The sequence below is a fragment of the Coenobita brevimanus genome, chromosome 47, assembly GCF_032717465.1.
Source record: "Coenobita brevimanus isolate Jiangsu-jjx chromosome 47, ASM3271746v2, whole genome shotgun sequence".
In the NCBI taxonomy this organism is placed as follows: domain Eukaryota; kingdom Metazoa; phylum Arthropoda; class Malacostraca; order Decapoda; family Coenobitidae; genus Coenobita; species Coenobita brevimanus.
This window is the reverse complement of record NC_137000.1, coordinates 18,397,548-18,421,646: the sequence shown is the minus strand read 5'-3', so window position 1 is coordinate 18,421,646 and position 24,099 is coordinate 18,397,548. Positions and strand designations below refer to the sequence as shown.

Below are 24,099 nucleotides of genomic sequence, written 5' to 3'. Positions count from 1 at the left end.
CGAAAGAATGCGCTCATTCAGCTGAGGTTTGTTTAGACTACAACTGCCCCAGGGAATGTACAGTAAGTACTCTGTGCTTTTAGTATTGCAAAATGGACACATACTTTAGTAAAGCAAATTTGGAAAAGAAAAGGGATAAAGGTAGAAAGCAAGATGATGATTTCTACCAAGAACTGGTTGAAGTGGAGACTCACAATAGACTGGTTGAACGTGTACACAAACTGGAGATGGCTTTCAAAAATGAAATTGATGAAATAAAGAAGCAGATGCACTTGCAAAAGGAAGAAATAGAAAAACTAGGAAGGGAGGCCAACAAGAAAGACACAACCATCAGTGAACTAACAGTGGAATTGAGTACACTTAGGAAGAAAATGAGTGAAATGGCAAGTACAGTAGTCAATCACGAGAGTATTATGGAAGAGTTCAAAAATGATACAGAGAAAATTACGCAAGTAAGCAGTCTGATAGACCAGAGCAGTGATATTGAGGAGAAGATAACACAGGTGAATGAAGCTGTGCAAAGCTACAAAAATGATGTGGAAACCACGTATGCTGAAATGGTGAAAGTAAAGAAAGACTTAGAAACAAGGGTAGAGGAAAAAAGCATTAAAAAGGAAGTGAAAAGAATAATCCAAAACAACCCAAAGTTAGTCAGAGATTCAGTAGATATAAACAAATCTATAGTAATCACTGGTATAGAAGAGGAAGAAGTAAAAAAACAAGATCACAAGAGACAAAAAGGAGATGGGAAATGTAATGAGCTTACTGAAAGAAGTATCAGAGGAAATCTGTAGTAAAGATATAAAGGAACACAAAAGGTTAGGGAAATACGAGAAAAGCAAGACAAGACCTCTAAAGGTAACTTTCCAGAGTGTAAACACTGTGGAAGAGATACTAAAAAATGCAAAGAATCTTATGGAAAAAGAGGAGTTCAAAAATGTATGGATAAAAAGATGCCTAACACAAGAGGAACTGGAATTACTGAAAGAGAAAAGGGAGGAAGCAAAAACACAAAATGAGGGAAGATCAGAAAAGGAGAACACATTTTTTTTTTTTTTACAAAGTAATAGGATTGCAGGTACGAAAGTGGTACACAAACAGGAGGGAATAAAAAGGAGGAAGGTAGTAAAACCATGTCATGACAAGTATATAAACAAGATGATAAAGTTGATGTACTCAAATGTAGATGGAATGGTATCAAATTTACTAGAGATGAATGATTATGTCAGAGAAAATGAACCACATATAATATGCCTAACTGAAACAAAATTAACACCAAGGATATCCAGTGACATACTAAACTTAGAGGAATACAATATATGGAGAGAAGACAGAAATTTAAAAAAAGGAGGAGGAATTATAATATTAACTAAGCAAAATCTAAAAGTCAATGAAATAAAACTAGATATACCATCACAAGTAGAAATGATTCCAGTAGAGATCAACACATCTGAAGGGAAAGTAATTGTAGCCAATTTGTACATGCCACCCAGACCAAGCACTTGGGGAAAAAGACGAATATGAGGACCTGGCAGAGAGTACAATTCAGAGTTTAAGATCATTACTACATAAAATGGAAGAGAAATCGGAAAGAATTATACTAACTGGAGATTTTAATACAAATATAAATTGGAATACTCTAGATATAACTAGCCAAGAAAGCTGTTGGGACCAAAAGCTCCTAGATCTCGTGCAAGAGTTTTTCCTAACGCAACATGTGAGGGAAACCACCAGAAAAAGAGGACTCGATGTACCTTCAATGCTAGATCTAATATTTACTAGGCAAGAAAATGATATTGACAGTTTAATATATCACCCTCCACTCGGCAAAAGCGATCATGCAGTACTAAATTACACCTTCAGGATAGCATATGACATAGTCAACAGCAATGAAAGTTACAAAAAGAGCCTAAACTATAAAAAGGGAAATTATCAAGACTTAAAGAAGTATTTCTTAGAAGTTGATTGGGAAAATGAGCTTAGAGGACAAGATTTAAATGCTGTATATAAAAAATTCTGCGAATTTTATGAAATAGGAGTCCAGAAGTACATCCCACAGCACAAAGAAGCAGATAAGAAAATACAGAAATGGTTCAATACAGAATGTAAAAAATCAAAAGAAAAAAGAGATTTGTTGTGGAATAGATACAGAAGACACAATAGTGAAAGGGCGTATAATAATTACAAACAGGCAAGAAACGATTATACAAGAATAAGGAGGGAAGCCCAAAAACAATTTGAGGAGGATATAATAAATAAAAGTAGTGATCAACCAAAGCTATTTTACAGTTACATCAGAAGCAAAACCAAAGTAAAAGATATAATATAATCCATTACGGACGAGGGAATCACCTATACACAAGAGAAAGGTATTTGTGAAGCGCTAAATAAGAATTTCCAATTAGTTTATACAGAAGAAAAAAATTTTGAGAGGGACTATGTGGGACATGAATGTCCACACACACTACCAGATATACAAATAGCAGAAAAAGTAATACAGGAGGAGTTAAGTAAATTAGACAGAGGAAAAGCAAATGGTCTTGATGAAATTTCATGTTGAGTACTACGAGAATGTGCAAAGGAGTTAAGTAAACCATTATTTTTAATTTTCAAGTAATCCTTGAGTCAAGGTAAACTACCTGATATTTGGAAGAAAGCAAATATTGTCCCCTTATTCAAGAAAGGAAATAGACAAAATCCACTCAACTACCGACCAGTATCACTGACCAGTGTTGTAAGCAAGGTATTAGAAAAGCTTATAAGAAAAGCTTGGGTAAATCGTCTAGAAGAACACAATATGATAACAGAAAGACAGTTTGGTTTCAGAAAAGGAAAGTCATGTGTCACTAATCTGTTGAGCTACTATGACTGAGTAACAAACACAATACAGGAAAGAGAAGGATGGGTGGACAGTATCTATTTAGATTTCAAGAAAGCATTTGACACAGTACCACACCAAAGACTTTTATGGAAACTGTACCATCAAGGAGGAATTCGAGGCAAACTGTTTTGTTGGATGCAAGATTTTCTCATAAAAAGAGAAATGACAACAGTACTAAGGGGAAACTTCTCATCATGGAAAGAAGTGACTAGTGGAGTACCACAGGGTTCAGTGCTGGCACCAATCATGTTCTTAGTGTATATAAATGATATAAACAGTAACACTGGAAATGAAAGCTATCTGAATATGTTTGCAGATGATGCAAAAATACAAAGGAGAATTACTAACACAGACTCTTGTAATGAGCTACAAGAAGAATTAAATAAACGTCATGAATGAAGTAATACATGGCAAATGGAATTCAATGTAGACAAGTGTCATGCAATCAAGTTTGGTAAAAGTGGAAAAAGACCTGATTGGGATTATACGTTAGGAAATAAAACCTTACACACATCAGAAAGAGAGAAGGACCTAGGTGTGATTATCAATAACAGACTATCTCCGGCTGACCACATCAGCGAAAAGGTACGGAACATGTATACACTGCTTGCAAATATGAGAATAGCATTCACATACATAAATGAAGACATGCTAAGAAGGATAATAGCAAATATGAGAATAGCATTCACATACATAAATGAAGACATGCTAAGAAGGATAATAACATCATTCATTAGACCAACCCTGGAGTATGCATCAGTAGTCTGGAGTCCTCATCTCAAAAAACACATAGACAAGATTGCAAAAGTTCAAAGGGCCGCTACAAGATGGATACCAAACTTAAGAGACTTAAGCTACGAAGAAAGACTAAATAAACTGAATCTACCAACACTACAGGAGAGAAGGAAAAGAGGTGACATGATAATGCTATATAAATGCATATCAGGGAAGGAGAAAATAGACATAAATGATTACTTAACATATGGGGAAGCATCAGCAAGAGGACACTGCAAAAAACTGCATAAGAAGAGAGGTGATAAAAACGTAAGGAAATTCAGTTTCCCAAACAGAGCAATTGATCAATGGAATGCACTACCGAATGAAATAGTGTGTGACAAAACAATTCACAAATTTAAGGATATGTACGATAAATATGGTTTAAGACACGGGACAGTACGAGCTTGACTCATTCCTGTAAAGATACAATTAGGTAAGAACAATTAGGTATGAACACACACACACACACACACACACACACACACACACACACACACACACACACACACACACACACACACACACGCACCAGTAGATTAGTATAATTTTCGGAAGAGATGGATAATTAAGCTGAATGAGGCATTTTTGGGGAAAAGTAAGCAAATTACTTTTTTTTTAATGGATTTTGAAGTGCTGAATACGACCAGGGGTGTTGCTGAGCGATATTTTGCCATTTAAGGGGTTAAACTAAAGGTCAAAGGTTATTTGGTGCATTGCGGGGTTTCCCGTTATATTTGAGATAAGGCACTGCTAAAATCAACATAACTCCCTCAATAATGCAGGTAGATAAGTCAGCTAGGTCTCATATTGTAGTTAAGGGTATTCTGTATTAGGTGACGTGATCATTTAATGATTTCTCTCCATAATATGAGTACTTAAGGTCAAAAACTTGAGTGAGCCCTTGGAACCTTATATTTAGTCCCTATTTTATTTTGATCTCCACTGACTAAAAATCTGACAACATAATGTATTTGTCTTAGATTCATTTGAAAGACTAATGATGTGGGTAGTTTTTGCACTAAAGGAATCCATGATCTTTCATACAGGGCCTGTGTTACAAGGGGTCAACTTCCACACTCCCGTAAATTAACATACAAGTCCTTGTGATAAAGTCTGTATTCCAACTGGTAGCTTATATTACACATCACTGTACTGCCTGCAGTGCATCTCGCCCTCATTACATCTGAAAGCAACTGTGCAAGGAAGTCTTGCCCTTTTGCATGAGCACTTGTGAGTACTGCAGCCCTTGGTGCATCCACAAGAAACAATGTCTCTACATGCTTTTGGAATGGGAGATAGTGTAGTCAGGACTTGTCTCAGTTTTCCATCAGTATTTGCCCAGCCACAGGTAGTTGGCAATGGCAGTGAGGGGGTGGGAACATGTGCTTGTCGCTATATGAAGCATTGAAGATTGGCCCTTTGTATACCGGTATGTAATTTTGCCACATCACTAGTTGGAGGTAGCAACTCTGGCGATTTCAATATAGTGAAAAGGTACACACGTCCCTTATCACATGTGTCATGTGGGACTTTGTAGACTTTGCAGATGAATTGCTCTGCCTTACGAAACCCTTCATCTGAGATGGTGCCAGTGGTCCCCAGATCCTGCAGCAGGTTATGGTTCTCTGGGAGCACAGTCTAGGCTGACCTCTTAAAATGACCCATGAAATAAGACAGGGTCACACACAGTTATTGCGTGGTATGCAAGGAGTTTTTCAAGTGTTTGCTGCTCAAATGCTAGTGATTTATGAATCTCATGAATGGGGATGTACCTGGGCTTTTTTGGTGTTCCAGTCTTCACCCATAGAGTTTTGCACTGCATTCTGTGATAATTCACCAAAAGTAGAACAACAATGTCGGTGTCACGCGCAGACACAACGATATGCTTAGCAGGGGAGCTGATGCAATGCAAAATCACACGCGTATCTGCCTCCTCGTGGTCAGATATCAAATTAGCTGTATCCATCTGAGGGTCATTTGTTTTCACCACTAACCCCAATCCACCAGCAACAACCATGAGCTTCTCTGGTGGAGCTGATGAAATTAGCTCATCTGACAAAAAGGCAGACAGATCCTTCTTATTGTCGGACAATGCCAGGAAATCATTCCACTTGGATGGTAATGGAACCTCTCGGTTTTCTATCAAATGTCGAATAGGATGTAAAGTTTTCTTTCGTCTTTCTCTAGTTCCCTCTTTTATTGATGTGCCAGAGTCCCTGTACTGGTCAAATGCAACATCAGTGCGGTCAAACTGTTTACCAAGTTTCAAAATCTGGGCAGCAAACCTGTCAGCATAATCTGCAAATGTCTTTGCCCCGCTATGTATACCAAAGGAGACAACAGTTGCCTGCCCATCTATGACAAGACATGAGCTCTCACTATCCGGTAATTCAAGATTAGGTGGGCATATCACATCCTGAATAAGAACATCTACAAATACTGACTTCGTTTCAGATCTCAGTGAACCATCAGCTTCAGCAATACTGATGGGAACTTCCGTCAGTTCATGGCTTAGAATATTATCCAAATTAACTGGTCTCCCTGCCTGGTATGCCATAATCAATCGCTGGAAAATCTGCCTATCTGCTTTGAATACAGTTGTCTTCCCCTTTCCTCTCTCGGTTCTGACTTCGTACAATGAACCAAAAGTTAATACTTTTGTTTTTTGTAAGCTATCTTTTAGGCTCACTTCCTTGTTGACAAGTCGTTTCTTAACAAAGTCATCTAACAGTGCCTGTCCCAAATCCACTGCTTTTAAGAGCGATTCCTGAATTTCTGATGTCGCACCGTCTTTGCTGGCAATGTTCATAAGCTGAGTGGATGATGTTACACTTTCGAAAACCTTGAATCTAACAAGAACTTCCAGGATGTTGTTCTCATCTAGGTTATCACGCTTCACCCTTCCTGGAGTACTTTCATTTGGAGTTATTTCATCATCAGTACCAGTGCTGAGCATTTTTCTAGTCTGTGCTGCAATATATGCTCGTAGATGGTAAGATAGAGCCCAGAGACTGAGAGCAGAGGTAGTCTTTGTTATCCCAATGATGCCACCTGCCTTCTTTCCAACCCCATTCAAACATTCAAGACTGTGGTCAGCATCCACCTGATTGAAGAGTTTGTCAGAACCCTTCACAACAAAGTTTCCTCGCTGAAATTCATGCTTCACTTCGTGGGGAATTTGGTTCATTTCTGAAAGGTAGACTGTGCCCCAGCGTGCATAGTTGATGTGGTTGTACCTGAAAAAGAAAGGCAGCATGGCTCGGAATGCTGCTAGATGGCCTTCCCATGACCCTTCACGCAGGGCTCGGGTGAACTGGAGCAGGAGAGATACCATATTGAGATACTGCATCCAAAACTGAAAATTCGGCTCCTTATCTCGTTATTCCAAGAAAGCCGTGAAATGACAACGAAACCTCTCTGAACTAAGAATGCTCATCATTTCCTCGTAATTGTCCTTGGCTGATTCTGACAATCGTTGCCTCATTGTGTAATCTTTTCCTTCCAAGAAACTTTCAAACTGTGAAATCAAGATCCTCCAAAGACCCTGCCAAGTCAGATTGTGAGCTCGGATACCCTTGGCATACGATTTCCCATTCATCACCTCTGCAGTCTTTGGGCCTAGCAAGCGAAGGTGGGGTTCGAGATGTCAACCGGGTGTGGGTGAGGGTGGGGTAAAAGGGGGGAGTTTGGGCAGAGGTCAAGAACCAAATGTAATTTGATAATTTAGCTCCTTACTTGTTTCATGGACCCAAGAACCATTTGGAAAACCACCTTCTTTGCTCCACTCCCTCCAAGAATGATAACCAGACTATAACATACAGATAAAAAGAAAAATGCTGTTTTTTTTTTTTGTTTTTTTTTTAAGTACGGAAAACCGTCCAATTATGGCCCTCTGTATCTTAGACCCTATATGAGAGATCATCAAATCTTTTTTCGCAAAAACTACCCACATCATTAGTCTTTCAAATGAATCTAGGAGAAAGACATTATATTGACAGTTTTTTTAGTCAGTGAAGATCAAAATAAAATAGGGACTAAATTTAAGGTTCGAGGAGTTGACTCAAGTTTTTACCTAAAGTACCAATATCATGGGGAAAAAAAATCATAAAATGATAATGTCACCTAATACAGAATATCCTTAGCTACAATAAGAGACCTAGCTGACTTATCTACCTGCATTATTGATGGAGTAATGTTGATTTTAGCAGTGGCTTACCTCAAATATAAAGAGAAGCCCCGCAATTCAACAAATAGCCTTTGACCTTTAATTTGACCCCTTTAATGGCAAAATATCGCTTAGCAACACCCCTGGTTGTATTCAGCACCTCAAAATCCATTTAAAAAATAAGTTGCTTCCTTTCCCCCCAAAATGCCTCATTCAGCCATAATTTAAAGAAATCGTACTAGACTACAGGCACGGATTCTGGGTAGGGAGGTGGGTGGGGGTCGTATGCCCCCGTATTTTAGGCAGACCAATGAATGTCTATAATAAATGAACTATGATATCAAAATATAAGTATTAAGTAGGCTGTCTTATATAAATGCTTTCATGGAATCATTTCGATGAAAAGAGGAATTTGGTGATAAATTGTGGAGAGTTAGACAATGAGTTACCAGGAGTTCATACTTGTAAGGCTATAAAGAATCATGCCACTGTTTTCCAGAATGCTGCATCCAGCTCCGGCCAACCCTCTTCCACATCCTCTCATCCCCCCTCCGACACCCAGGCATAGGCCTCCCTCCCTCCACACACAATATCCACGCATATGTTTCTTTGCGGTAATACGATGCTCTTCAGTGATGCTCAGTTTTTGTTGCTTTCTGTATCTAAATCCCAGCCTCTGATCGGTGGAGGTTGAACCTATTTGTTCCTTGCACATGTATTAAAACTTCACAGCCTCAAATACGATGACGTTTGTTTATTTTGTGTTCTCATTATTAGTACGATTTTACTTGGTATGCTTGTTATTGGGGTACTCGATAGTAGTACTGAATAAACCCCTGCCATCTTGAGGTCATTCTTACCTTACATAAGATTGTGTGGTAGTAGTCAGATAAGTATTATCACGTAATCATGATGAAGTGGACACTTATTGTAAGGAAAGGTTGTGCTAAAAGCATGATGCTGGATGTCGGTTTGGGCAACCACTGTCTTAGGTCGTGGTGGTCTTTGGGTATTCAGCCCATGACCTGTTCTCTGTATAGCTATTATTGTATGAAAAACCACAAGCACTGACACTTCTGGGCATCATTAAAACAAGTGGTGCCCATTAATTTTTATATACCAATCGAATCGCAGCACATATGGCAACGACTTACTCTGTAACGAAAAATAACTGCACGAATATTTTTTTTTTTTCCATAATGTTCCGACTGAATGATGATGGAAGGTTGCCTTCTTAGACTTATATATTGTGCTACCATCCATTATGCTGAGAAGATTCTCTCACTGTCATTTCCCAGTGAGAACATTACCGCAAAGAAACATATGCGTGAATGTTGTGCGTGAGGAGAGGGGGAGGCCTATGCCTGGGTGTCAGAAGGAGGTGAGTGGATGTGTAAGGGGGTTAGTCAGAGCAGGATGCAGCACTCTGGAAAACGGTGGCATGATAGTTTAGGGATTCACAAGTATGAACTCTTGAAAACTCATTGTCTATCCCTCCACAGTTTATCACCAAATCCCTTTTTTCATCGAAATGATTCCATGAAAACATTTATGTAAGGTAACCTACTTAATACTTATATTATGATGTTATAGTTCATTTATTATAAATGTTCATTGGTCGGCCGAAAATACGGGGGCATACACCCCCCACGCCCCTACCTACCCAGAATCCGTGCCTGGTGTGTGTGTGTGTGTGTGTGTGTGTGTGTGTGTGTGTGTGTGTGTGTGTGTGTGTGTATTTACCTATTTGTATTTACCTATTTGTAGTATACAGGAATTGAGCAATGCTCGTGTTGTCCTGTTTCCATGTCCACATTTATCTAGTCTACTTTTACACACATGAATGTTTTTCTCCTGCACCACCTTTTCGTCCAAGTTTTTCCAAATATTTATGTATTTACCTAATATGCCTAATTGTGATATACACGAAATGTGCTATGCTCGTGGGTTCCCGTCACTGTTTCTCAGTGAGTAAAATTTAGCTTTAAACTCGTTTACGTTTTCAGACTGCACGATCTCTTTGTCCAGGCTATTCCATAAGTCTGTACTTCTGTAAGGAAAGCTATATTTCTTGATATCCTTCAAGCAGCTTGACTTTTTCAATTTCATTCCGTGTCCTCTCTCTCTTATTCCATACAAACAGATCTTCTCGGTCAATTTTATCTACTCCTATCATGGCCCTAAACACTGCAATCATGTCTCCCCTCTTTCTTCTTTCATCTAAGGAAGGCAAATCCAGCTTTTCCAACCTCTCTCTGTATGACAAATCTGCCAGACTGGGGACCATCTTGGTTGCTGTTCTTTGTATTCTCTCAATCTTGTTTATATCTTTCTTTTTGTGAGGGGACCACACTACCTCTGCGTATTCTAACCTGGGGCGGATCATGGACATTATCAATGTTTTCATCATCTCCTCATCCATATAATGAAATGCTACTCTTATGTTAGTCAAGAGTTTATACGTCTTTCTAAATATGTTGTTAATGTGTTTTTCAGGCGACAAACTATCTTGGACCAGCACTTCCAAATCTTTCTCTTCTCTCATTTTTGTGATTAATTCTTTACCCAACAAATAATTCAGTGATGGTCTCCTGGTACTTATATCCATTTCTAATATTTTACATTTCTTTACATTAAATTTCATTTCCCACCTCCGGCTCCAATTATGTATCCTGTCCAGATCCTCCTGCAGCATTTTACAACCCTCCTCAACCTCTATATTCCTCAAGATCTTTACATCATCAGCAAACAGACTTGCATAACTGTTCACTCCATCTACCACATCATTTACGTAAATCAGGAACATCACTGGTGCCAACACCGAGCCTTGAGGGACTCCACTTGTTACTTCCCTCCATCCAGACATCTTATCCTTTATTACTGTCCTCATTCCCTGGAATGATTATTGCTTCCATGGCCGGGAGCCATCTGAGTGTGCCTTGCGCATTACGGAGGTTATTCTCTCGGGCATGGAAGCATACATTCCTTTCTCATATCCTTTGACTAACGCAAGAGAGCCTTGGTTTAATCACGCTTGTTCTAATGCTGTCCGCAACAAGGAGTGGGCCTACAAAAGGTACCGGAGCCAACCCACCCCTGAATCACATCATCTTTACGTTTCTGCCCGGAATCGTGCTAAGTCTGTTCTTCGCTCTACTAAAAATAATTTCATCCATACCAAATGCTCTCAGCTCTCCAACTCGAATTCTTCCCGCTCCTTCTGGCACCTTGCCAAAAATCTTTCTAACAACTTTACCTCATCATCCTTCCCTCCTCTTTTCTACTCTGATGGTTCTGTAGCTATTTCTTCTACTGATAAAGCAGATCTCTTCGCACAGACTTTCTCCTCCAATTCCACCTTAGACGATTCCGGTGCTGTTCCTCCATCACTTCCCCCCTCTGACTTCCTCATGGCTGACATTAAAATTTCTTCAGTTGATGTATTTTCTGCCATCACTGGCCTCAGTACTAACCAGGCATATGGGCCTGATGGGTCCCTCCTGTTGTTCTCAAGAACGGTGCTTCTGTGCTTACACCCTGCCTAGGCAAACTCTTTCGCCTTTGTCTGTCAACTTGTACCTTTCCTTCTTGCTGGAAGTTTGCTCTCATTCAGCCAGTCCCAAAGAAGGGTGACCACTCCCAACCCTCCAACTATCGTCCAATTGCTTTAACGTCCTGTATTTCAAAAGTTTTCGAGTCAATTCTCAATAGAAAAATTTTAAGGCATCTTTCCTATCACAACCTTCTTTCCGATCGTCAGGACGGGTTCCGTCAGGGATGCTCCACTGGCGATCTTTTCACCTACCTTTCAGACACCTGGTCATCCTCCTTTCGGGACTTTGGCGAAAGCTTTGCCATTGCACTTGACATCTCAAAGGCTTTCGATCGAGTCTGGCATAAATCTTTAATTACCAAACTGCCCTCCTACGGTTTCTATCCTTCTATCTGTGCCTTCATCGCTAGCTTCCTTTCTGGTCGTTCTATAGCCGCTGTTGTAGACGGCCATCGTTCTTCTCCTAGATCTATCAACGGTGGTGTTCCTCAGTGCTCTGTCCTATCACCAACTCTCTTCCTTTTATTCATCAATGATCTTCTAAGCTGTACATCTAACCCTATCCACTCATACGCTGATGACTCCACCCTTCACCTTTCCATTCGGTTCCCGCAACGCCCATCTCAACAGTTACTTCAACAAACAAGGGATGAGGCTATGGCACACCTAATGTCTGACTTGGCTCGTATCTCTGACTGGGGTAATAATAATATGGTTGTTTTTAATGCATCTAAGACTCAGTTCTTACACCTATCAACTCGACAAAATCTTTCACAGGTATACCCACTAATGTTTAATAATATTCAGCTTAATCCTGCATCATCCTTGAACATACTTGGGGTTTCATTTGCTCGGGACTTATCTTGGAAAGATCATATTACATCTCTTGTAAATTTTGCTTCCAAGAGATTAGGTGTGCTAAGCCGACTCCACTCTTTCTTTACCCCTGCACAATTGTTGACTCTATACAGGGGTTTTATCCGCCCCTGTGTGGAGTACAACTTTCATGTGTGGGGAGGCTCCCCACATACAGCTCTTCTCAATAGGGTGGAGTCAAAGGCTTTTCGTCTCATTAACTCTCCTCCTCTTACTGACTCCCTTCAACCCCTGTCTCTTCGCCGCACTGTTGCATCTTTATCTCTTTTCTATCGCTACTTTAATGGTCACTGCTCCTCTGAACTGTCTGCTTGCATTCCTCCACCTCGACGACGGGCACGTAGCACCCGTCTGGCAGCAAACTCTCATCCCTTTTCTGTCCAACTCTCTAATGCAAGAGTTAACCGTTACTCCCAGTCTTTCATTTATGCAACAGGTCAGCTCTGGAACTGTCTCCCTCTGTCTGTATTTCCTGCTGCCTATGATCTCCAGTCTTTCAAACGCAGTGTGTCCAGGCATCTCAAAATGATCGGATCTTGAATTTGGCTCCCTATTGTATTTTGTTTTTCTCTTGGAGGGAACTGTTACTGCGGGCTCATGGCCTTTGGTTCCTTCTTCCTCGCATTAAAAAAAAAAAAAAATTGTCTGTCTCTCAAAAAGGCTCTCATCCATTCCAGGAGTTTCCCCTTCAGTCCTCCTATATATTCTAGTTTCCACATTAGTCTCTTATGAGGTACCTTGTCGAAGGCCTTCTCTAAGTACACACAGTCCACCCAACCATCTCTCTCCTGTACCACGTCAATCGCTCTTGAATAAAAACTCAACAAGGGCTAGAAACACATGACCATCCACTTCTGAATCCAAACTGATATTCAGCCAAAATATTAATCTCTTCTAGATATTTTATCCATCTGTCTTTCAGGATTCTCTCACACAATTTTGCGACCATGCTGGTTAGAGACACTGGTCTATAATTCAGGGGGTTCTTCCCTGTTTCCTCCCTTATAAATTGGTGCCACATTTGTCCTCTTCCATTCTTGTGGCACTTTCCCCCTTTCCAGAGAACACACGATTAAACTGTGAATTTTATCCGCCAGTTGTTCTCTGCATTCCTTCAGTACCCAGTTCAGTACCAGTGTGTGTGTGTGTGTGTGTGTGTGTGTGTGTGTGTGTGTGTGTGTGTGTGTGTGTGTGTGTGTGTGTGTGTGTGCATGTTTGAGCATGTATATGTGCATGTATGTGTGTGTCTGTGTGCATGTGTGCATACTTAATTGAGCGCATAAACGCGCACTCACGGGCAACCTACTGGGCCTATTGCCACCAAAAGTAGTACATGGAGCAAACTGAACCAGCACGTGAATACGGTATGTCCTCCGTCCCCTCTGATATTCGTACTTGCACTATTACGGTAACCCATGAACTTTTATGTGACAAAGATGTGACCAGGTAAAGGAGTAGTCAGGCCCTGTCACATTCCCTCATCTACGCATATGTGGCAGAAATATGACCAGATTAGCATGTGATTTAGCTATGACACGTCCCTTCACCCATGCATATGTGGTAGAGATGAGGCCAGGCTAGCTGTCGCTCTGGCTGTGAGACATCCCCTGAACCCATGCATATTTAATATACTAAAGATGTGGCCAGGCTATCGTTCGGTTTGGTATTGACACATTTTCTCAACCCACGCATATGTGATAGAGATGTGGCCAGGCTAGCGTTCGCCCTGTCAGTGACACCAAGGACTTGAGTGACACATCCCCTTCACTCACGCAAATGTTGTAGAGATGTGGACAAGCTAGCGTTTACTCTGGCACTGACACATCCCATCACTCACAGTTATCTGGTAGACTACAGAGGAGAAATTATTAATATTCATATTAATCTGGACAGACAAACTCAGCTCTTGTGCTTCAAGCTTTGGGATCACAGTCCGCGACGGAGACTGGAACCTCCGAATTCAGTGATGTTATCTCAACAGTTCTCGGACATTAACATTACTGTATATCGTGTCAAACATAATATATGAAATTCGTGTATTGGAATGATAAAGGGAGTACTTGCATTAGAATGCAACTCGGACAGTGATACGTAACCTAGCTACTGAAAAACTTCTTCTTGAACTGGATGATCATAATGGCGCCAACAATGAAATGCTAAAATTTCATGTAAAAAATTCAGAGGATATATTATCTAAGATTTACTGCACAAAATGTAACGCTGATGTAGTTACACATTACAATGTCATATTATTTTTCCGGAGAAACAAGAAATACGTAACCAAAAGCGTAGGAAAAAAATCTATAAACCAACGATAATGCAGAAATTCATACTCTGTGAAAATGTCACGAGGCACGTAATGCAGTATTTCTACAGACGTAATCTGGAACTCTTAGCCAAATAGAAGTATGACTTTCATTTCTATTTTAGCAGTAAACTGCTCTTTTAGTTATAACTATCATTCCCACTATAATATATTTTATTCAGTTATAATTCATACAATTGGGTGTAGATTATGCATCAAAGAAAATTTTTCTTTTCACAAGGTCATCGAGGTAAGTTATTTTACAAACCTCGTCAAAACAATGTAGCCATAATAATGTTAAGGAGGTGTCCCATTTCCACCATGGTGTTGTAGCCTACCTCTAAATTACACATCATGAAGACATGCTGCCTTTAAAATTAAGCAACTTTATGTGAATGACACTTTTTTTTTTTTTTTTTTTAGCTTCAAGATGTTTATAACGTGCGGGTCATTTAAAGATTATTTATTGGTCTTTCCGGGACGTGTACCGACATAGCATCTTCAGTCTGTAATGTGATATTAAATTTTTATATGTAACGTCACATGTTAGGCTACGGGGTGAAATTATAATAATCACTTCAACGAAATGCTTTGAACTGTGTGGGGAATAGTTGGAAATCATTGGCAGAGACATCGTAATTGTTTTTGTGCATCCACTCATCGTGTTTTAATGTGAATGATAGATGCTATATTATGAAAGTGTTCAACAATAGGTTATCTAATTAGGTCAAAGGATTTGCGTTTCCACTTTGATTCCATTACTTAATATACAAAACAATTTTATGTAGAGCATTTTCGCACACGGCACAGCTACGTTAGTTTATCAGGAAGTGAAACTAAATTCAAATCGGGGTTTACTCAGGCATAGCATCGCAATACTGAACTCGAACTGCCTGAAGTTGAAAAGGTCAGTGTTATCATACGAAACGCGGAGCGGTTGGCTAGTAAGCAAGGTACCACTTCTTTTATGAGTGACTGTACACTTCATTTAGTTGAAGCACAATTGGCGTACACTTTATTTAGTTGACATATAACTGTGTTAATAAAATAATATATGGTAAAATAACTGTTAGCCCACCCCGTATTGACAGAGACATCGTAATTGTTTTTGTGCATCCACTGATCGTGTTTTAATGTGAATGATAGTTGCTATATGATGAAAGTGTTCAACATTAGATTACCTACTGAGGTAAAAAAATTTGCCGCTTGCACTATGATGCGATTATTTAATATACAAGGCAATATTATTGGGAACATTTTCGCACACGGCATAGCTACAAAGCCGAACTCAAATCACCTGAAGTTGGAAAGGTTACAGTGTTACCACACGAAACGCGGAGCGGTTGGCTAGTGAGGTACCACTTCTTTTATGAGTGACTGTACATCAAGCAAATTAAAAATCTAGTTAAATGAAATGTTCAAAGAACCTCCTTCTTTCCCGAAACAGAATTGGCACCATTTAGATTCAGAATTGCAAATTCTTTTCAACTCATGATCATTTTTCAAGTTGCCAAATTCTTCTGTTATTCTTTCTTTCACCTCTTGAAGACTTGTAGGCTTTGTCTTGTAAACTTTCTCTTTGATCCTCCTCCAAACTGCTAAGTCACATGGAGTTAGGTCAGGTGACGTTGGAGGCCACTAAACAGTACCCATTCTTCTAACCCATGTGTCGAAAGTGTTACCAAGAAATTCTCGCACATTCCTACCATAATGAGGAGATGCACAATCTTGCATCGAAATTGATTTGGAAGCTGAAATATAACTTTTTTTTTTTTTAATTAACTGTGTTAATCAAATAATATTATGGTAAAGTAAATTTTGGCCCACCTTGTAGGCTACATTCAGCATGGAAATCATCTGTAGTTCTAGATATGCTGAATCAGTAACATAATGACGCTTGAATATGCATAGACTGTGTATAATGTGAGCACATAAAGTATATGTATGCGTCTATAAATATACATGCATGCTAATACAGATAGGTCTGCTTGTAGCATACATGACAGATGCATAATACATGTTTAAATACATACATACATACATTCGCGCATAATAATATACATATGCATACCTAGCCAAAATTTATACAGTTTTTATTTATACATCAACATACCTCGTAATTTTCACCCTACTCTTCTCACATTCATCCCATCCTTTCTCGTCCATCTCTCTCACTTTCCTGTTTTCCTCACCATTCATCGCACCTATCACATGAACTCGGGACCTGGATTGCAAAATCGAAGGCTGCATGTTGTAGTCGCGGAAAAGCTTGGAACAGCCATCAATGAATGTCAGGGAATAACTACTTTAATAATCCTTGTGCACGTGACAGGAATTAATCCCCACACTTTATCCTCTTCATACCTTCCTTGACCGTTATCCTGCCTCCCTCACAGAAGTGAAAATGAGAGCGATGTGGCGGGTGAGGCAGTACTGGTGGGCGGTGGCGCTGGCCCTGGCGGCACTGTGTGGGGGTCGGGGTGCCAACTGCGAGGAGAGACCACCACCCGACTATTCCCAGACACTGGCCGGGTCGTACTCTCTCACGGTGGAGCTGACAGTCTCACAGCAGGTTGAGAAGCATTTATATCTCATTTTTATTTCTGATGTGGTGACGGTATAAGAAACACAAGCTTTCAGATGGTAACAGGTAGGCTGTTCAAACTAAGGCCAGGCATTTATTACGTTGAGTATAAGTAGTTGCAAGGAGAGTGGAAAGGTTACAAGATGATGAGAAAAAGGCAGAGTATAAGAGAGAAGTGGAGGAACGATTGGGCAAATATGAATTGGAGCAGATGGGAGACGTGGAAGGTGTGTGTAGGATATTTACAGAAGAAATATGTGCAGCATGTGATGTGGTGTGTGGAAGGAAGAGAAGACGGAGGGGGGTGCAAGGAACAGCGTGGTGGACTGAAGAGGTGAAACAGGCTGTGGCACAAAAGAAGAAAGCATACAATGAATGGATGAGAAATAGGGGCGTGGAAGAAGTTGAGAGGCGGAAGAGAGAGTTATATGTAGAAAGAAAGAGAGAGGTGAAAAGATTAGTAAGAGAGAGTAAGAAGAGAGTGGATGAGGAATTTGGAAGGAATTTGAGTGTAAAGTGGAGGGACTGTAAGAAAATGTTCTAGAGAGAGGTGAAAAGAGTAAGACAGGGTGGAAGTGAAGTTAGCAGGGGAGTGAAAGATAAAAATGGTAGATTACTAGTGGAGAAGGGAGAAAAAGTGAGCAGATGGAGAGAACACTTTAAAGAATTGTTGAACGTAGAGGATGGAAGTAATGCGAGTATATGTGGCTGGGGAATGGCTGGGAGAAGGAGGGAGGTGAGAAGACAGGAAGAAATCAGTAGGATTGAAGTTGTGGAAGCAATGAAGAAAGTTAAATCGAGGAAAGCCCCAGGAACTGATGTAGTGTGTGGTGAAATGCTGAAGCATGGGGGAGAGATAGTAGTAGAATGGAAGATGTGCAGATTGGCCTGGGAGGAAGGTAGAGTCCCGGAGGATTGGAAGTCAGGAATAATTATTCCCTTCTACAAAGGAAAAGGGGACAAAGAAGTGTGTGGTAATCATAGGGGCATTTGTCTTCTTAGTATAATAGGAAAAGTGTATGGTAGGATACTTATTGACAGAGTTAGAGAAAGAGCAGAGAAATTTGTTGAAGAACAGGGAGGCTTTAGGAAGGGAAGAGGTTGTGTAGATCAGATATTCAGTCTTAGATCTTTAGTGGAAAAGTGCCTAGAGAAGGGAAAGAAGTTGTATGCGGCTTTCATGGATTTGGAGAAAGCATATGACAGGGTGGATAGACAAGGATTGTGGAAAGTGTTAAGAATATATGGAGTGGATGGGAAGTTGTTGAATGCTGTGAAGAGTATGTATGATGGTGCGAAGGCTGCAGTGCGTGTGGATGGTGAACTAAGTGAATTTTTCTCTTTGAAGGTTGGGTTGAAACAGGGATGTGTCATGTTTCCGTGGCTGTTCAATCTGTACATGGATGGGGTAATAAAAGAGGTACAAGGTAGGGAAGTGGATGTTGGAGTGGCCCTGGTGAGAGAGGATAGTGTTTGGAAACTCCCTGTACTGTTGTTTGCAGATGATACTGTGTTGGTGAGTGAAGACGAAGGGGAGCTGCAAGGCTTGGTGGATGAGTTTGAGAGAGTGTGTAAGAAACGGAATCTAAAGGTGAATGTAGGGAAGAGTAAAGTGATGGTCTTTGACAGAGGTGAAGTCAGTGAATGTACAGCGAGGTTGGATGGTGAGGAATTGGAAAATGTGAGTACGTTTAAGTACTTGGGTAGTGTGATGAGTAAGGATGGAGGTTTGGAGGGTGAAGTGCTTGAAAGAGTACAGCAGGGAAGAAAGGTTGCTGGTTCTTTGAAAGCAGCGATAAGAAACAGGGAAGTGAGCATGGAAGTGAAAAAGTTACTACATGACAGTATTGTGATACCAACTCTAACGTACGGAAGTGAAGCTTGGACGTTGTTGGAAGGACACAAGTCAAGAGTGAGAGCGGAGGAAATGAGTTATTTAAGAGGAGCCTGTGGAGTCACATGGAGAGACAGGCTGACGAATGAGGATATAAAGGAGCGTTGTGGTGTTGATGTGGATGTGATAGGAAGCGTTATGAGGAACACACTGAGGTGGTTTGGCCATGTGGAGAGGATGGAGGGTGAAAGACTGACGAAGAGAGTGTATGTGAGTGAGGTGGAGGGGGGAAGAGGGAGGGGGAGGCCGAGGATGAGATGGAGGGATGGGGTGGAGAGGTATATGAGAGAGGGGGGTGTGAGTTGGGAGCAGGGCAGTGAAATGGCGGGGGACAGGGCGACTTGGAGGCGATTTGTTTGTGGCCACCCCAAACGGGATTGAGGCGTCTGGCAATAGATAGATAGATAGATAAGTATAGAAACTTGAGTGTTAATACTGGACCATTACTATATCCTGGTTGGGGGAACATTTTTTTTTTTTTTTATTATTAATATTATTTTTTAGGTGTCTGACTCTGAGCATAGGCTTCACAATCCGTTACCAAGGCCCAGTAGTCCTCCTACGTCCATACACCTCCACATGTCACCACTTCGGCACTAACACCCATCATCCATACTGAATGCATGCTAGGGCTGTCACATACAAGACTGGTGTATTGGTATTAGCGGAAGTGTTTTTATGACATGTCGGCGGGTCGTCTGGTAGATCAGTAAAGTCTGTTTTAATGAAATCCAAATCCTTAAACTGCTCCCTATCCCAGTGGGGATTTGAACCTGGGTCCATTAGTACTGCAGGCCAACCCTGTAATGATTCGGCCACGCCTCCCCCAGTCTACCTCACATAACGTTCAATTTCTTTTTTTTCTTTTCTTTTCTTTTTTTTGTCTGAGTTAGTCCTTGGAGAGTGAGTGAGCCAAGGTCATGGCAACTGTTAACTAAATCTTCTTATAATTCTCGTATCGTGATCGGTATTCTGCGGGACCAGAATTCTTCAATAAGAGCGGACTGGGATAAGCTACAGTATTCTTTTCTGCACTTGTTTGTGATTGGTTTACACCGGAGTTGACTGACACTGGACAGAACCCAGTATCTCCAAACAACGTTCTTTCGCCAGAAACACGTGTTTTCAGTCTTTTCAGTAAGAGCCCTACTGACTAGGCCATCAACAGTACTTCCCATAATTCCTTCCAAATTAATTCATCTCCATCAAAACTACTCTCTCCTAAAGAATTTCAGACTAGCCTGCCCACATCTAATCTAACCGCAAATTCTTAGAACATTATTATCCCAACCTACCTTTATCATTACCCTCTTCATCACGATGACGATTTTTTATTATGATTTTGCAACTACGTTACAGCTTTCCGTAGCTTATGTGAAGTATGTTGCCCCGAAAGAGTTGGAATCAAACTCACTTTACCCTTTCCCAAAACTCAATATGATACGCAGGTAGCAAAGAATAAACTGTATAAGACGTCAATGTATTGGTCAGGTTAATGCTCAGTTTGCGACCATTAATTCTTTGACGTAGTAAGTTTTACATCCAGAACTCCATATTGAACACGTTAAGAGCGAGTCTGTCCTCAGGAAGCCGTATTCTCGTTGTCAAAAGATGCGTTTTACTACCCATTCCTTATTGGTACCAAACAAATTTGCATATGTCACTATTTGAATATATATATATATATATATATATATATATATATATATATATATATATATATATATATATATATATATATATTCGACATCGCTTGCAACAATTTTTTTTTTAAATGGTCATATAAGGTGAAGAATAAATCGGGGAAAAGCAGATTTTACAATATATAAACCAACGAGACTACGATCCAGTGTCTTGTTCCAGTCAGCTGCTGAACGTAGTTAACATAGCTTCTTGCACATCAACTATTTATAAGACTTCTATTCCAGTTCACTGTAATTATGTATACACAACAAAAAAAACTATCGTTACACCTTCTGCGCGATATAAAATGACACACGAATGAAGGTTTTTGATAACAGCCTCCTCCATTGGTATCCCTGCGTGTGTTTGTTGCATATTTATTATAAGCTATATCCATTGCTTCTCCCATGCATATTTCTACCTCGTCCTATTTGGCAACTCACCCACTGTCAGGGTTACCAACCCTAGCGAGACAGCCAGGTTGTTCAGTATGAAATACATCGGACCCCCCCTGTAACGATAGTTTTTTTTGCTGTGTACGTATACTGTATATTTACCCCGTGGAAAGAGAGGTTAAATTTAGCAGATACATGATTACTGATGCTAATGAAGTTACTTGTAGTACGGTACTGTGCAACGCGACATACCTAGACAGTATACAGTATACCTGTACATACTCACCGTAAGTGACACTCTGCTATAGATTCCACAACAGATAATTAAAAATTATTAAAATTTCATTGCCGCCTGTAGAGCTAATTTCCTAATTCACTTCAGTTTCTAGTACTCACTATGAAACAAAGTTGTATTTTGTGCCACATACCTGCCATACAACAAGGAATGCATATACACAGACAACACGCTTCTCCTATCGCAGTGTAACGCCGTTAGTTCTACACTGCCTCAGCTGACTCTTGCGTCAGCTTGAGGACGTCTTTTAATATTGTTCTTTCTATCTCAAGACGATCTTCAGAGCAGAAACTTTTTGAAATGAAGGAGTTAGACATTGTTTTCACTAACCTCTTGAACATGAATAATTTTTTCCCAAGCTGAATTTCATCGTGTAGGAGTGGTAAGAATGAAATAAAAGTACGCCCTTACGAGTACTGTGAAGATGTGAATGATCATTACCTCACTCAGACGACGCCAGCTCAACTAACCCCACGTCATGGAACACCAGCCTCCTCACCTGGATAAAATGGGCTGGAAGTAACAAGTATGATGTTCTCGGGCTGAAGAGGTTAACCTGTCCCAGTCATACTAAGTCCCATCAGTGCAGATTATTCTACCCTAGCTTATCTAACCCACCTCAGCTCATTTAACTACAATCCAATACCGTCCAATTAGCCCACCACAGTCGCCTCCACATACTCAAACACAAATCTAGCTAATCCTATTCCATTCTGTATTTTATTCTTGTTACTTCCAGACGATTTAATTCAGTTAAGGAATCATTTCCCTAACTAGAGGAGTTAAAGTTTTGATTAACCTCTTCACTACAAAAGATATCCCAAGAAGATGAATTTAATCGTCTGGAGACAACGATTTCTAATGGACAGAATGCATCACTTGATTCAAGGAGTTGATCCATCATAAGCAAAATTAAACCACTCATATATCTTTCATCTTATTCAGCAAATTGTCCCATTATCCCAGGAAGCAGCCCTTAACTCCGACATAACTTAAGCAAACCTACGACAATTCCAAGGCCGCGTCCACTCAGGAAGCTAGCTGGGACGATGGCGGACTGGTGCGAATTAACACAGTGCTTGGGGTTTATTTATTTTCTCCATTTCTCCTTTAGTACAATGCAGTACATGAACTGGTATTCCAAATAATGGGGGTGAGCCAGGCATCAGCTATACGGTGCACAATAACCATTTTCTTTTGCCTGCTGGGTCTGCAGTAAGGAAAGTTACTTAAATTTTCTTTCCTGGACCTGTGCGACTCATACATCTGTGTTTACCTCCGAACGTTTTGCAATATTGACCATGCTATAAATTCAAAGCATAACTCGTTTGTAATATTTTCAGATTCAAAATCAACCTTCAGGCAATTGCTCCTTGTACTACGGATTCTAATGAGATCCAGGGCCGCATTATTAATAAAGTGCATTCATGCGACAAGTCCTTCACGCTGATCTGGGTGCCTAGTCATTGTCGTATCTACGGCAATGACAGTCTGACTTACCTGCAAAGTCGGCTGTAGAACTCGAGGAGACTTGGGATGTTCCTCGTGATCTACAGTCGAGTCTCTCTGTCGGAAAGAAATCAATTAATCTTCTGTGGCAAGGTCAGTGGACCAGACTTAACATTCCAACGTCCAAGCCATACCTGGGCGACTGGGATACTGCCAATCACCCCAGTCGCCTGGAAGAAAAAGTATTGGCGCACTTGCGGGTTAATGCCACCGTATTAACCCATACGAAACCATATATGAAAAGACAATTCCCACCGCACTGTGACATCTGTAATGCGATGTTATCTATTAGTTATATCATCATGCGCTGTCGGCGATTTATTCGTGAACGCACTTCACTTATAAATTACTGCGGCTCAGCAGACGTCCCCTTCACCCTTTCCACCATCCTGGGTGATGGGGATATTTTTATAACTGATAAATTGATGGCTTTCTTGAGAGAGACCGGATTGATCAGAGTGATGTGACTTTTTTACTGTATGGTTATGATTTTTATCGTATATATATATATGTATCTATTGTATTATGAATTAGGGTTGACAGTTGAAGTATTGGAAATAGTTCCTACTTCTGACTGCTCTATTTCTGATATTGATGTCCCCTGCATTAAACCCCATTCCTCGCCTGACAGTCACCAGTTGATGGGTGCAAGTGTCCAATATAGAAAGGTATTGGGCATTTTCAGCCGATGGTGTTCTGTTGGGTGAGGTACTACACTTTCTGTACACATGTAAATGCATTCCATCATCTTGAATAAGTTATCTTAATTAGGGTCGACAGCTGACGTATATGGAATAGTTCCTGACTCCTCAGGTTCTCTTTCATATATTAATGTCCCCTTTATTATTCTCTGCCTCGACTGACAGTCAGCAGGTGATGAGTGCAGGTATGTAACGTAGAATGGCATTACATATCTGCAGTCGATGGTGTTCTGTTAGTCGAGGTATTTTTACCATTAGTGTAGGTCTAGCTATTTGTCTCTGTAGGATTTAGTATAGGTTAGCGTTTTGTCTGTTAGGTTATTAGTTTTGGGGTCTTTAAATTAACAAATTTTTCTTTTCTAATTAATAATGTAAGGTCTATAAATATAAAAAAGAAAAAAAATAAATATAAAATAAATATATAAAACAAGAAATAATAAAATAAAAATTATATATATATGTACGTATGTATGTGTGTATG

The 24,099-nt window shown here is 40.2% G+C and overlaps 1 protein-coding gene across 1 annotated transcript in view; it reads left to right on the top strand.

Moving 5' to 3' along the window:
* The first annotated feature begins 16,970 nt into the window (after positions 1-16,970).
* The window catches only part of LOC145399104 (uncharacterized), a 199,442-nt gene continuing 192,313 nt past the window's right edge, over positions 16,971-24,099 (top strand). Inside the window, exon 1 of the mRNA XM_080271850.1 lies at positions 16,971-17,137. Within this exon, the coding sequence (XP_080127976.1) occupies positions 16,971-17,137 (167 nt within the window). The remainder of the gene's footprint in view (positions 17,138-24,099) is intronic.